Raw genomic sequence first — 17,056 nt, 5'->3', positions numbered from 1 at the left:
GTTAGCATAAGGTCTATGTTTGTATTTGTTCCCTAGAAATACCTTGAAACGTTGGCGTACAAGAATGCCTTCCACGACGACCTGTGGAACTTCATGACTGCTGCAGAGGTAAGAGCCAGACAGATAGATAGATAGATAGATAGATAGATGTTAATTTGGTCGCACATGACTAAACATAGTTGTTTTTTTTTATGTCACTTTGACGGAGTATACCCATGGGTTATTAGTGAATATTTAAATCCAGAGATAGGCACCAAATATACAAACAGAATTTTAGGTATAATTATCAGGCAATTATTATTTTGTTGCTTAGATAGGAGCATGCTGTACACGAAACTTGAACAACGCTGGTATAGTTCCTTCAGTTCACGTCAAAATTAGTTCTTCTTTCCTTAGTACTGCAGTGACAAGTCATATGTGCTAAATATTAGTGTAAGAACTTTCACCTATCTGTTTTGCCTTGGATAGAATCTCCTTCTATGACAGGCCGGTTCACTCATTTATGTTGTCTTCCCAATGGCAATGTAGAATCAACATAAACATCAGATTTATCAAACAAAGAGAAGATTACTGTGGAAAACCTCTAGCATGAACCTCGAGAGTAGCCGCTCTTTAGATAAATATAATAAATCAATAAAATGGATAAATGCAATCGAATATCTTTAGACTTGATGACTTACAGACAAATATTTGCAAATTTAAAAAAAAAAAACGCATAGGCTTTTAAAGATCTTCCTACAGGGAACTGTACCAGGAAAAAATGTTGAGGCAGACAGGGCCCCCCCGGGGGGGGGGTACCATTTTGGGGGCCCCTGAATTTAGCAGTCCATTTGGTCCATCCTCGTGAATTCATATCCTGGTTGGGTTGTCTTGAAAATTTATTTTATTTGGTCAAAGGGACGTAACCAAAAGAAAATTTACCTTGCTTCTGCTTGTTGTATATGTCTCTCTTGTGGAAAAAATTTTTAAAAAAATTTAATGTTATAATTTTAAAGGGAATTAATGATGTATTAAATACATGCACATGCAAAATTTGTTAATATTTATCACATATAAGGTCTCCTCAGTTTTCTCCATTGTTTAAACCAGTGATTCCCAATGTGGTCTATATAGACCCCCAGGGGTCTACGAGGACTTCCAAGGGGTCTACGGAAGTGAAAAAATAAATTGGGGGTCTATGGCCTGTTAATGGGGGTCTACGAAGGCGGATCTCATTGAAGCATGACCATTCATGAAATTAACTCGTTCACACATGATTTGTACCTTAGTTAATCCTTTGAATTTCAACCCTGTTAGTGGAATGATTTTTTTTTATTTAAAGATTTAAACGTATTATTTTAAATACCTTAATTGTGTCTACATGAAAGTAATAATTTACACGGCCTAGTCTATAAAATGAAATGTTGACCGTAAATTGTTGGTTATTAAAACTTTGGCTTCATTCTTTCTTTGTTAAACAACTATTGCATTTGTTCTGTATTTTTATGTAACAAAGTTTGAAGCTATGTCGCTATGAAACCATCGAAGCTGGTACATCGAGAAAAGTCAACATGAAATAAAATAGATTCAGATTTGAAATACTTTTGAAAACTTTTAAATTCATAATTAAGCAACAGTAGAAAAATGTTGATTAAACATCATAATAGAGAGTAGGTTTGTGAGCGTCTTACAATATATTTACTTAGGCTTATATCAAACTCTAAAAAACTGCACACTATAAGCAAAATATTGACTTTGCCAACCATTGAAGAGGTTTTACAATCTGTTTTACACAATCCTATATCTGATATCATTAAAAATTCCTCTAAGCAACAATACAGTTCAAAGGTATAATGGTGAAATGAGTTTTGGACAATGAATGGTTATCGTGTTATTAGGATTTACTTTTTTAAAAAGCTGGACTAGTTAACCTTGCCTGATAATGTAGTGGTATTATTATATTTTTGTTATGAATCAAGTAATTCATAAAGAATTGCTTTTTGCCTGAAATTTTGATCAATTGCTCCTTCATACTGAAGTATGATAGTTGTTGAAAGGCTTATCTTTGACACTATTTTTTCTGAGTTCTTGGTTGCTAAGATCCTATTTTAAAACACAGAAATTAAATGGGAATCGGACTAAGTCTATTTAACCGACTTGTTTCATAAATTTAATGAGGTTATGCAGCTACAATGTGATAATCTAAATTTGATCAACACGAAGGCATAATCTCGGTGTTTCATGTGAGGATTAAATTAATGAAGCATACAATGACAAGGATAAATTTTCTTACTTTCCAAATTTAAATCAGTCAGACATCATCTAATCGAGAAGATAGAATGTTAACCCGAACTAAATTGAAGCCCAAGAGTGACATTTTATTATCAAAGCTGCCCACCAATAGGCGTTTTTTTTTGTTGTTGTTGTTGTTTAGTGTAATGCATATTAAATTTTATTTTGCTTTATTTTGTCTTGAATGTCATCAATACATATATATCGCATAGTAATCAGTGAGAAAAGCACATCTGTAGTTAATGAATTTTCAAAAAAATGCTGGGGGGTCTACCGAAAACTTAAAAACATGGCAAGGGGTCTACGGGTCGTGCAAGTTTGGGAACCACTGGTTTAAACAGTCCTTTGTACATTAATATTCATGATACAAATTTAGTTACTATTGTATGCATACTAGGCTTATATAGGAAGATACAGAATGTAAAAAAAAAAAAAAAAAAAAAAAAAAAAAAAAAAAATAATAACATCAATAAAACTGAAATTAAATGAGTGTTAGGAGTTATACATAAAAAAGATATTTTTTTCCCTCTCTGATAGACAGCTGGTGCAGATTCAAATCGAATCGACGTCAAGGAAGTCATGGATACTTGGATCTTACAGATGAATTATCCAGTGGTGACTGTCAAACGAGTGGATAACTCCAACACACAACTTCTTGTCAGCCAGGCCCGGTATCTCGCAGACCGCAACGCCACTGAACTAGGAAAATACGAGTCGCCTTTCAAGTACGTCTGATTTGATTATCTAAATCTTTTATGCACAACCTTTTCTGAGTTGAATAAAGTAAAATTAAGTATACTTACATGTCATGTAACTCACAACCGTGATACCGTGGGAAGTTTTCCAGAGGCCTGAAAGTACATCCCCAAGCAGGGCCGGTCCTACGCATTGCTGGGCCTTATGCGAAACGGATAGCGCGAGACCCAGTCTGGGTAGGGATAAGAATAATAAGTGAAAATTGAGACATTTTGTTAAAAAAATACATTCGTCATTGCATTTTATTCATTTTTTATTAAGTGCAAATTCAGGGTCAAATTAAATTACGAGCCATCTACAATAAAAGGTAGATTTCCAACAAAATGTTGATAAACATTCACATCTTTCTTTTCAGATTAACTATCGACTAGCAAAATATCGTTTTTGATTTTTTTTTTAAGAGATCAAGATAGATTTAGATCTATATTTACATGCCACTGACTAATACAGTAAATTAACTATTGGAACTTCCTATTTTGGTTAAATTCGCCTTATTATTTTTATTTAACTCTCTCTCTCCGTAATTATTTACCACATTCTGGTGAAATCAACGCTGGTATCGTCGGTTAGGAGAGAAAGAGTTAATGAAATTAATGACAATGCCGTTTTTTTTAAACGTGATTAAGATTGGGGTTTTCCATAATTAATGACACCCAAAAATGATAATTCTGTCAATTTTTCAGGACATTTTTATGGGTTTTCAGGATAATTTTATAATTTCAGATTTTCATTACTTTTTCATCGTATACCTTGCAATATCATGAGATTTTCAGGAGCGCCTGTAAAATCAAGAAGCTACGGTAACCCTGTTATTAGTTATAATGGTTTAATTTAATACTTAACAAGTAGTGTTAGCGCGGGGCCTATGAAAGTGCGGGGCCCACTGCGGCCCGCATAGGCTGCAGTGCCCTAAGGCCGGCCCTGTCCCCAAGAGGTTGTAGTTTTGGGCGTCACTGATCTAGATATGATGATCCTTAAAAAGGTGACATCGTTTTAATAGCACCAAATGTGTTCGTTGATGTAAGGCAGGTCATGTTGACCAAAAGTGACGCGGGTTTGGAGTTTCAACTCTTACTAAACGCTGGTTGGTCATGGGACAGCCTTGTGGACCGATATGCACAAAAACAGGTGACCTACACATCTTTTAGCTCTGTTGTATAGGTTAAAGGGAAACTCCGATAGTTTTTCAAATTTGAGTTATTGACATATTTAAATTCTCCGTAAAAAGTTGTATTAGTAAACATTTTAGCATTTTGTTATTTAAATGCTTAGAAACATTTATATTTAATAAATTAGACAGTAAATTCTTGACATCTCAAAAAAAAAAAAAAACGGGGTGCTTTTAGATTTTGTTTTTAGGTTAGGCGTACGTCACTTCCATCAACAATACTGAAAGGAAACTAGATTTGACCAATTGTATTGCTTCATTCTTACAGTAGCTGTTAGGCCAGCGGTTCTAAACCTTTTAAGCTCGACGACCCCGTTTTACAATCCCCCACTCTGCCGCGACCCCCCCCCCCCCCTCTTGCTCTCTCACACACACAGCAATAGAAGAATAGACTTTTTCGATGGTCTTTGGCGACCCCTGGTAAATCGTCAATTGACCCCCAAGGGGGTCGCGACCCACAAGTTGAGAACCCCTGTGTTAGGCTGTTAGGCTTAGTGACGGCCTAGTCCAGAGCTATGGTATAATTATATATATATAGAGAGAGAGATCTAAAAGCATTAGGATAACCAACTCGCTTAAAAAAAGTAACATTTTCATCTAAGCCTTTCCCTGTTCTAAAAAGTAAATAGATCGTGTGTCTGACTGATTCGAACAAAGTGGTCAGTGTAAGGCTAGTCAAGACTACGTCTAGTCGGTCATGACAAGAAAACCAAGCGATAATGTTTGTTGTGTGTTGAGTGGTCAGGCGAGAAAATACACACTGCCGTGATTAGTCAAGCATGCAGATCTACTTTCAACATGCATTTTTTTCTTTGCTTACAAGATCTAGATCTAACTGCATAGACTATAGACGAAGATATAAATTTCTTATGAGAATGTAAACTTTACTGCATTGTCTCCCGTTATACAATAAGTCAATGGATTAAATTAATAGGTTAGTGTGACGTCACATAGAAACCCGGTAAAAATCTGATCGTTTTGGATGCGCAGAAAAAAATATGTCATAAAAACATCAATTACTAAGTTATTATTGCAAATAAAAACAATTTAATAATATATTCCTTATCTGTAAATCAAAACACATATTATATCAAAAATTGTTAAAACCATCGGAGTGTCCTTTTTATAGATAAACTAAGGAGTATGTAGAATACATTTTACATTACATTTCAAGGGGAGTCTCGGTGGATGAGTGGTAAAGTGCTTTGCTTACCAACCGAGGGGTCCCAGGTTCGAATCCTGGAGAAGTCTGGGATTTTGAATTTCTTGATCTTTAGGGCACTTCTGTGTCTACTCAACTCTAAAGGGTACTTGACATTAGTAGATGAAAGTAAAAGTGGTTGGTCGACGTGCTGGCCACATGACATTCTCATTACCCAATGGCCATAGGAACAGATAAATTGACATCGTCTGCTCCCCATAGATCGCAAGGTCTGAAAGGGGTATTTTTTTTTTTTTTTTTAGAAAATTTTAAGTCGAGTATTTAGCATTAGTGTTTTTTGGGACAAAAATCAAGATCTAGCTTGATTCACATAGAGTCATTAACACTGATTTTAATGATTATTTTAATTTAATAGTTCAAGGTTATCCACGACATAAAAACACAATTTTGATACACACAGGCATTCATTTCTAGTCTACCCCCGTCCACGAGGGTCTATCTCTGAACGATTATTTCCCCGAAGCGTGGTCGAGAGGCTAAGTGCGCTTGAACTTGGCTTGGGGCTAGGCTACCTAGAAGGGGGCTCGATCTTCGACCTCCGACTCGGGCAGAGTTGTGTTTACTGAGCGCCTAAAGGCAGCACGGAAAACCAACTCCTAGATACCCATTCCCCCCCCCCCCCCACCGGTCCACAAATGAGATTGGATCAAAGCGCTCTGAGCATGCTATGAGCATGAAAGTTGCGGTATATAAAAGCTATAAATATATATAAGATAAGATACTTTTCTCGAGTAAAAATGGAGGCACTACCTCAACGCCACCTACTACTGGAAAAACAAAAGACAAATATTGATTTTACTTTTCAGTTATACTTGGATCATTCCGCTGACCTTCACCTCCAACAGCAGCAGGAACTTCAACCAATCAAATCAAGTTGTTTACTGGCTATGGAAAAACGAAAGTACAAGTAGGTTCTTGTTACATATACTTCCGCTTCACATACTTCTGCTTTCCATACTTCCGCTCTTTACTCTTTTGTGAAAAGAGTTAGTACAATGCACATAGGGATCAATTTGTATAAATCACAAGTACATCATGTTTTATTTCGATATAGAAAATATTTCTAAATATTATGACTGCTTGGCCGTGTTGTATGCGCTTTGGTCTGTCTCCACGATGTGATTCCGAGTTCGAAACTAATTCTCTTCTATCCCCCTACCGCCCTACGTCATGCAAGAGGTTTGGACTAGGACGTAATCATCTTCATTTCTATGGGAACGTCCAAAGCCATAAACCCAAGTGCGTCATTCGGTTCTCTATATTTTTCTATTCGAGGTACCCCTTGCCTAAACTTTATGGCTCTCTTCTACCGAGGGCTGGAGCCCTAAGAACTCTACACGAGAGGGTCCCACTTCATTGAGATAAAATAAATCCAAATTTTAACGTTTCACTTTTACTTTTTATGGTTTAAATATTTTTTAAAATATACATATATATATATATATATATATATATATATATATACATGCTCCTATTGCTCTTTTGTTGTTGTTTTTTTTAAACAATATTTAAAATTCTGCGATTGGAAACACTGTCGTGGTTTAAACCCAGGGGGTTTATACCCCAAAAAGCCCCACAAAAAATATACATTCTAAAACTAAAATATACACATTCAATGTTTTTGTTAATAAAATAATGAAATTAACATGCCTATACTAAAGTGACTAATGAGAACCCACACTAAGTCCCCGGAGAACTTCGCATTACCCATGATTCCCTTGGCAAGATTATCTTCCTGAACAAACGAAGCATTTTCAAAGGGCAATCACTCTTAATGTCTTTTGCATTTGCAGAAGTAATAACTCTAAAAGAGACGCTACCATCTAGTAGAAATGGCTGGATCATTGCCAATATTGACGAAGTAGGCTACTACAGGGTCAACTACGACGAGGACAACTGGAAGGCCTTGACTGACCAGTTACAAGAAGACCATGAGGTAATTACTCGATAAATCAAGAATGTGTTTAAAAAGTTGTCTTTCTAGAGTTTAGACCAAAACATTATTTTAATGTTTTTATTAATAGAGTAAACTATTAACAATGATTAATAGCATCATCTTTACTATTTTTTTTTTAAATCGTTATTAGGTATTAGTTTTGTTTACATTTGCAATTAAATAAAAGTCCATTATCTCATCTAATCTCTTCCTGTGGTCCAGCCTAAGGCGATGGCCGAGGGCAATCAACTAGCTTCCTTAAAGCGTCTCGGTTCTGGGGAGTCTCTACAACTGTCCCCACGTCTTGCCCATCTGCCTGGTGTTCGCTTCCAAATCGCGGAGACGTGTACTCCTGGGCCGGTGAGGGCCTGGCTTGTTAGGTTGTGAAGGTTGTAGCCTATCCATCGCCATCGTCTCTAAAGGATATCAACTTCAAATGGGCTGCTTCTTTGTTCTTTGGCACAGTTCCTCATTCGAAGTCTTGTCAGACTAGCGGATCATAAGAAGAAAATACTTGTTCACAGATGTGTGCGAACCCAAATAATATAAAAGTTTAGCAGCAAAGGTTTCTAAGTGTGGAAATGGCGAACATAAAATCTGTCTTCCAGTTTTCATTAGAAATATTAGTAACAAAAGTAACAGACAATGTTCTTCAAAGAACATAACAATGTTCTTCCTTGAGGTCCCATATTCTTCTCAATACCTTGACCAAGTTAAACCGGATACAGCTGTGGTACCAAACATCGTTATGTTTTGTTTCCAAATCTTCAAGTAGGCTACTTCACAGAACTGCAAATGATTAAGACCACCAGCTCTGGTACGTTTGATAACTGAGATAATTGAGTCAGTATAACATGTATGATATTCAATGCAACTTGACACACATTTTTCCTATGTAGAGTCTACGGTTGGTATATTCTTCTTTGACTTTATTAATAAACTTTTTATTCCGAGTCAAATTACGGGATCCATTGGTTTATCAACTTGCCATCTTGTTCCATGCCAACTAAACAATTTCACATGTCTTCAAAGCATTGAATAAATACTGGCCAGAGAGTGAGTCTTTGACTGAATGTTTTCACATGTTGCCAATTAGTATAGCTTTCGTTTTCTTTACACTTATTGGAATGACGTATACAGTCAATGTTTCTTCAGCCTTTTGATCTTGAGAATCAGAGGTTTCAATAGTTTATATGGAATTCATAGATGTTTAAATTATTCATTTTTAATATATATGCATTTTTATAGATATAATGTGTGGGCGAGCCTAATATTATGTGTGTCCGCGGGCCGCATAAAACACTCCGGCAAGCCGCATGTGGCTTGCGGGTTGTAATTTGCCCACCCCTGTTATATATTGTTGAACCGTTGGAGCGACGTACATGATGTGTCGGCTGATCCTTCTGTAGTATCTCTATTCCAATGCTGGGATTCAACCACTTAGTCTAAAATACTCGAAGCCAAATGACGTCAGGGATGATTTTAGACGATAGTCTGTTAACGACAGTATTATTGATGATTTATCAATTGCTAAGAACGAGTCGTTAACGACAGTATTACTGATGATTCATCCATTGCTAAAAATGAGCCGTTAACGACAGTATTACTGATGATTCATCCATTGCTAAAAATGAGCCGTTAACGACAGTATTACTGATGATTCATCAATTGCTAAGAATGAACCGTTAACGACAGTATTACTGATGATTCATTAATTGCTAAGAATGAGCCGCTAACGACAGTATTACTGATGATTCATCAATTGCTAAGAATGAACCGTTAACGACAGTATTACTGATGATTCATCAATTGCTAAGAATGAACCGTTAACGACAGTATTACTGATGATTCATTAATTGCTAAGAATGAGCCGCTAACGACAGTATTACTGATGATTCATCAATTGCTAAGAATGATCCGTTAACGACAGTATTACTGATGATTCATCAATTGCTAAGAATGATCCGTTAACGACAGTATTACTGATGATTCATCAATTGTTAAGAATGAACCGTTAACGACAGTATTACTGATGATTCATCAATTGCTAAGAATGAGCCGCTAACGACAGTATTACTGATGATTCATCAATTGCTAAGAATGAACCGTTAACGACAGTATTACTGATGATTCATTAATTGCTAAGAATGAGCCGCTAACGACAGTATTACTGATGATTCATCAATTGCTAAGAATGATCCGTTAACGACAGTATTACTGATGATTCATCAATTGCTAAGAATGATCCGTTAACGACAGTATTACTGATGATTCATCAATTGTTAAGAATGAACCGTTAACGACAGTATTACTGATGATTCATCAATTGCTAAAAATGAGCCGTTAACGACAGTATTACTGATGAATCATCAATTGCTAAAAATAAGCCGTTAACGACAGTATTACTGATGATTCATTAATTGCTAAGAATGAGCCGTTTATGACAGTATTACTGATGATTCATCAATTGCTAAAAATGAGCCGTTAACGACAGTATTACTGATGATTCATCAATTGCTAAGAATGAGCCGTTAATGACAGTATTACTGATGATTCATCAATTGCTAAGAATGAGCCGTTAATGACAGTATTACTGATGAATCATCAATTGCTAATAATAAGCCGTTAACGACAGTATTACTGATGATTCATTAATTGCTAAGAATGAGCCGTTAATGACAGTATTACTGATGATTCATCAATTGCTAAAAATGAGCCGTTAACGACAGTATTACTGATGATTCATTAATTGCTAAGAATGAGCCGCTAACGACAGTATTACTGATGATTCATCAATTGCTAAGAATGATCCGTTAACGACAGTATTACTGATGATTCATCAATTGCTAAGAATGATCCGTTAACGACAGTATTACTGATGATTCATCAATTGTTAAGAATGAACCGTTAACGACAGTATTACTGATGATTCATCAATTGCTAAAAATGAGCCGTTAACGACAGTATTACTGATGAATCATCAATTGCTAAAAATAAGCCGTTAACGACAGTATTACTGATGATTCATTAATTGCTAAGAATGAGCCGTTTATGACAGTATTACTGATGATTCATCAATTGCTAAAAATGAGCCGTTAACGACAGTATTACTGATGATTCATCAATTGCTAAGAATGAGCCGTTAATGACAGTATTACTGATGATTCATCAATTGCTAAGAATGAGCCGTTAATGACAGTATTACTGATGAATCATCAATTGCTAATAATAAGCCGTTAACGACAGTATTACTGATGATTCATTAATTGCTAAGAATGAGCCGTTAATGACAGTATTACTGATGATTCATCAATTGCTAAAAATGAGCCGTTAACGACAGTATTACTGATGATTCATTAATTGCTAAGAATGAGCCGCTAACGACAGTATTACTGATGATTCATCAATTGCTAATAATAAGCCGTTAACGACAGTATTACTGATGATTCATTAATTGCTAAGAATGAGCCGTTAATGACAGTATTACTGATGATTCATCAATTGCTAAAAATGAGCCGTTAACGACAGTATTACTGATGATTCATTAATTGCTAAGAATGAGCCGTTAACGACAGTATTACTGATGATTCATCAATTGCTAAGAATGAGCCGTAACGACAGTATTACTGATGATTCATCAATTGCTAAGAATGAGCCGTTAACGACAGTATTACTGATGATTCATCAATTGCTAAGAATGAGCCGCGCGCTACTCTGATTTGTGGGGTGGTTTGGACACTCATAATTTTTGACGAAAATTTAAATTTTGGCGATTTAGATTTAGGCAGATCAAGATTAGAATTGGGTGGTTCCTGTTTTGTCTGCTATGGCGCTAAATATATCTCCGTTATATATATATATATATATATATATATATATATATATATATATATATATATATATATATATATATATATATATATATATATATATATATTTATTTGTACACAACCTTTTTTATAACTATTTCTAAAACGTTAACATTGCCAAACACTCATGACTATCATACCCGTACACTACCAAATAGCGCAAATTCTGAGGTTTCCTTAAAGACTTAAAAAAAAAAAAAAAAAATTTATGGAAAGTAAGAGAGTTTTTTATCCTTTAAGATGCTAGGTCCTCAGCAAATTAGCGTAAATTTGCTCAGTTTATACAAAGCAAAATATTGTAGCGTTTTGAGTTGTAAAATCTTTGCATAGTTTTGTAATCTGATCAGTACAAAAACAAAATGTAACATTATTGAGTCATCATCATCATCTGTCCCTCGGCTTTTCCCTGTCAGCAACTTTTCTTAGCAGGATAGCGAGAGAGAGGCCGGTCTATTCATTGTGTTAGTGATGCCCAAAGTACGGCCCAGATCGGCCCGTGACGTGAGTCCATCCGGCCCTCCTAAATGTCGGCACAAAGTGTTGAAAATCCCCCCTTTTTCCAAACAGATGTAAAAAAATTATCTTTACTTACGTAAGGGGCTTAGGGCCCTCAACATATTTGTTTTTTTTTATAAGGAAAGTGTGGCTATTTAGAAAAAAATAACAACATATAAACACCATTATGAAACAAATAGGACGGCATTCTTGGTTTGAGCCGGGAAATAAAAGATTGTTAAACTAAGCCTAGAAATTGGAGGATTGATGGGAATATTTACAAAAACAGAGACAAGAAAATGGCTCGGTTGTAAAGCTAGCTACAATGTTGCTGATATTAGAGAAACGAAGCCATCTTCTGACGCGGGGAAAAAAAAAGGTACATTTCAAATGTCCCATTAATTAATGAAGCACAGGATCTACGGGTTTCAGGTCAATATCGTTTTTTGTAGGCCTACTTTTTCGTTCATGTGGCCCGCGACACGAGTGTCGGAAATAAAAATGGCCCGCAGGTCGAATTAGGTTGGGCATCACTGGTTTATGTTATCCAGCCAGCATTTCTCTGGACGACCCCTTTCTTCGTGCTCAGTCCACTGTACCTTGAGAGATGATTTTTGACAGTGAGTCATGTCTTACAATATCATAAATATGGCCGAACCAGCTCAGCTTTGGCTTCTTCACAGTATTGAAGTTTCTTCTTTTTGTCAGAGTGTTGACTTGTAGAAATAAAATATCATTAGTCTTCTTTTCCTGGTATCTGATACCCACTCGGGGTTGGGATGGAAATAACGCCCAGAACCCAGTCCAAAAAGTCCGCCACGCCGTTCCACATGGGGGCCGTCATCAGTGTCCCGTTAGCTGGAGTGGCGGTCCCTGCACGGAATAGTGGCGATTACAGTATAGGAATATGAGACAAGCTCCCCGCAGTCAGGACTGTTCTCGGCCACTTGTAGCGAGTGGGGCCCAGGATCGGGGACGGTGCGCTGTGTACACGGCACGGCCCGGTCCGGCCCAGTCAAACGGTATGGCCGTCTACCGTTGTGAGCCCTCAGACAGGACAGGGGTGAAGAGCCCCATGTCCAGGCCTGGTGGTTGGATAAAAGCCTTTCTAACCATCAACGGGATAATGGCGCCTATGGCGCCGACGCCCTACTGGACTTCACTGAAGATACCCAAGATTTTCTATAGCATTTACTCTCAAAGGCTTGGATTCTTCTTTCAGCCTTAGCGTTCAGTGTCCAACTTTCATTACCAGGGGCGGACTGGCTATATTGGCATGCGGGCAAATGCCCGGTGGGCCGGTATCCAAATGGGCTGATTACCGAAAGGGCGAATGGATGAAACTCTGAGAAGTATTACATTGTTAAAGGTTTTATAGTATTCTCTTATAAAAGGGGTCCTCTGAGCCTCGTGTAAAAAAAAATCTTTTACAGACTCTACAGTGTAATACTAATTTACTGTAACACATTTTCGTAGACAGTGCCTACTCCAATTAGGGCCTGCACACTTAGCGATGAAAAAGTAACATAAGCTTTCATGTAAAGAGATAGTGTTCACAGTATACATGTGTATAGTCATCGATAAATTATCAAAGTTAACAGTGGATTTGAGTAGAGGTCCATCATATGATATACAAGCTATGTGCCGGATAGTGTAGAAAGGCCCGGAACTATTTTGACACCCAGTCCGCTCTTGTTTATTACCATACAGGTCCTCTATCGAAGTACACAGATTTAATTAATTTTACTTGAAAGCTTATTTTATTCTTCCAGATTTTTCACATTTCGCTCAATGCAGCGGATGCCCAGCTTAAGCGGGTTTCTATCTCTTTTATTGATTCTCCATTTCTTGTTATGTTAGACTCTAAGTATCGAAATGAGTCGAAGCTCTATGATTACTTCCATATATCAGGAAAAAGAAAGTAAAGTTCCCCTTTCAGACATTGTGGATGGCTGCCTGGTCGTGCGGTTTGCGCGCTGGACTGTCGTTCGGATTTATCGACTGTCGATGGTTCAAACCCTGCCCGCTCACATCCCCCGTCGTCCTGCGGAAGGTTTGGACTAGGAAGTAAACTATCTTCAACTCTGAAGGAATATCCGAAACATGTAAAACATTTTACAAACAAACATTTTACATTGTGGTCTATAGGGCCATGTAAAGGTCATCTGATTCTGTGGCCTACGGTTAACGAGGGTGTCATATGGCCAGCACAACGACCAACCGCCTTTACTTTTCCCCAACTAATGTCAGGTGACCCATTAGAGCTGGGTGGACTCAGAGGCAACCAAGGATCCCGAAATAAAAATCCCAGTCTTCACCAGGATTCGAACCCGGTACCCTAGGTTCAGAAGCCAAGCGCTTTACCGCTCAGCCACCGTGCCTCCATATCAGGAAAACTACCATAGAAAACTCTTGTGGTACAAATTAATTGGTTGTTTATTTGGCAACAGCGATTTTTAACATGCCCTTTTTCTAACATTTAGTTTGTCTTTTTATATCAAAATCTCCCCGAGTCGTCTCCTCTTTGATTCGTTTCACTTTCGGTTTCGGTTTCCTTACAGCTCCTCCACATTTCTGCATATCGTTTGATATTCTTTTTCTATGCTGCTGTATTTGTAAACCTGATCTTATAAAATTGATATGTAAACAAAAACGAGATTATTGTGTTGAAAATGTGTCTCTATTACTGTCTATATCTCATTCGAGATAATACGTTTTACAGTTTTAATACATCAATTGAAGTAAAAAAAAAAAGGTTTGAACTGGTTTCATTTTGTTTGGTTTCAGGTGATACCTGTCATCAACAGAGCTCAGATTATAAACGACGCCTGGAATCTAGCGAAGTATGATACCTCACTTTTCTTTTTTTTTTTTTTAACATATCCGAATAGTAAATATTTGAAAACAAAGTGGCCAAGAATGTATATTAAGAAAAATACCTAGATCTAGGTTTTAATATCGTGATAGCATGTCAGCCGTACGACATTGTAATCGTATATCTCCGCTCAACTCTATTCACATAAGTCTGAATGTTGAGGGGACAATGCTGATTCTTTATAAAAAATAACCTAGATCTAGGTCTAGGCTATCTCCCTCTGTATTTATAAATAATTATCGACTCTGTGGATCCACTGTTTCATGTCACCCCCCTCCCCCGCCCTCCCGTCTTTACTTTGTCTGCATCACATTCCTCCATCTTGAACTGTAGCAGAAGACCAGTTTGTATTGGTCCGTCTCCAACGTGATTATGAGTCCGTTACTTCTCATCACGTGATCATGGCAGCTATTCTGATTTGGCACAACTAATCAAACAATAAGCAGAACAAAAAACAAAAAAAGCTAATCCAAGTGGAAGAACCGCCGAGAGGCCAAGTGCGCTTGAACTTGGCTTGTCTTGGCTACCTAGAAGGGGGCTCGAGGTTCGACATACGACTCTGGCAGAGTTGCGTTTACTGAGCGCCTAAAGGCAGCACGCAAAATCAACTCCCAGATACCCCCTCCCCCCCCCCCATATAGCTCAAGATGGCAGTGTTTCGCTCCCTATTCTGATATATAAAACAAAAATAATTATTTACCGATTACTCATTAGCATATTGGCAAAATTTTTATTGATTCATGTAATGTCATCGACATGAATAATTATGCGAAATGTCAACTTGATCCGAGAATGGAAAATGGGAGAGAAAAATGTGTTAGATAGAGTTTAATTATAGATAGAGTTTAATTATAGATAGAGTTTAATTATAGATAGAGTTTAATTATAGATAGAGTTTAATTATAGATAGAGTTTAATTATAGATAGAGTTTTAATACTAGATGAATATTTAGAGCTAAAAAGCCAAAAGGTATAAAAAAACAACAACACAAAACCTGTTCACTCATTGCTCAAGTCTCCTCATATGGACTTATTTCACTTATAAAAAGCTAATATTACAAGTACGATTTATTTCCCTTATTTGATACCAAACAAAATAATTTATTACCAATAGTTAATTAACTAATTGTTTTTTTTTTAAATTGATTTCTGTATTGTCAGTGAGAAGAAATAATTGTGCAAAATTTCAGCTTGCTCCGAAATTGGGTGTGGGAGAAATAACGTGTACAAACTTTTACCAGAGTGAGTTGATATGAGCTTTGTTTAAATGTTTAAATCTTTGTCAAATGAGACTACTTTATATAATTTTACAGGGGCAACTATCTGTCTTTGAACATAGCGTTCTCAACGCTAGACTATCTGGACGAAGAAACGTCTTACCAGCCCTGGCATGCTGTCCGGCGCGAGTTGACCTACATGGACCAGATGCTGTCGTTGAATGGGATCTACGGACAGTTCCAGGTAGGTCACGTTAGTTGGGGGAAAGTCCCGGGTTCGAATCCCGGTGAAGACTGGGATTTTCATTTCGGGATCTTTGGGCGCCTCTGAGTCCACCCAGCTCTAAATGGCTAGTATTAGTTGGGGAAAAGTAAAGGCGGTTGGTCGTTGTGCTGGCCACACGACACCCTTGTTAACCGTAGGCCACAGAAAACAGATGACCTTTACATCATCTGCCCTATAGATCGCAAGTCCTGAAAAGGGATGTTTTAAAGGAGCTGTGACAAAAGGGATAATAGGAGTTAGTCCCCTTTACTTGATTTAAGTCCCTGTTAACTGTTTACAATGGCCATCGCTCTTGAGTCTTTCATCTGACCAGTGTAGTTTCAACGAAGTCTCCATAATGTTTAACTAATACTTGTGTTGTTGTGCTCTAACTGTGTTACTCAAGAGGAGTGTGCCACTGTTATGGGAAGAGTGTTTCGATAATGAGCTAAGTAGACTTTATTTATTTGTTATTAATAACTTGGTTTATGTAAATAGTATAGTCTACTTACTCTCTTAGCCTCTCCTGTATGTTTTTTTTTTTTGTAAAAGAAATCTTTTGTTTAGATACGAGACAATAGTGTGTCTCATGGGGGACGTCATTTAATTGTCATGACATGTATTATATTATTGTAAACCATTGTTTTGGTTTTTGACATTAGACACCTCTGTGATGGTGGTTCTTTAATCATGTAGACCTGAACCTGTCTTACTACTTCGATTTGTTTCATTATTTCATTTTCTTAAGTGAGCCTTTATTTCAATAGTAGTCTACTATGATCTTTTCTTTTGTTTCTAAATAAACTTTTTTTTTTGTTGCAACTGAATTCTCAGTACTATTACTTGTCTGTCTCAATAGTTTTGTATATCTAGAGGCTATAGTTAATAGCCTAGATCAGGGGTGGGCAACCTTTTTCTACCGAGGGCCGCATTAAAAAAGTTTGGGGACTGACGGGCCGCATACATTATTTTTTTTTACTCC

At 37.0% G+C, this 17,056-nt stretch overlaps 1 protein-coding gene across 1 annotated transcript in view; it reads left to right on the top strand.

The window, feature by feature from the left end:
* LOC106074934 (aminopeptidase N-like) overlaps positions 1-17,056 on the top strand; it is a 75,487-nt gene that overhangs the window by 35,179 nt on the left and 23,252 nt on the right. The window contains exons 13-18 of the mRNA XM_056011820.1: positions 37-108; positions 2,809-2,996; positions 6,224-6,324; positions 7,211-7,353; positions 14,505-14,560; positions 15,906-16,053. Coding sequence (XP_055867795.1) covers positions 37-108; positions 2,809-2,996; positions 6,224-6,324; positions 7,211-7,353; positions 14,505-14,560; positions 15,906-16,053 — 708 coding nt within the window. The remainder of the gene's footprint in view (positions 1-36; positions 109-2,808; positions 2,997-6,223; positions 6,325-7,210; positions 7,354-14,504; positions 14,561-15,905; positions 16,054-17,056) is intronic.

This window comes from Biomphalaria glabrata, chromosome 15 (genome assembly GCF_947242115.1).
Source record: "Biomphalaria glabrata chromosome 15, xgBioGlab47.1, whole genome shotgun sequence".
In the NCBI taxonomy this organism is placed as follows: domain Eukaryota; kingdom Metazoa; phylum Mollusca; class Gastropoda; family Planorbidae; genus Biomphalaria; species Biomphalaria glabrata.
This window is presented reverse-complemented; position numbering and strand designations above follow the sequence as displayed.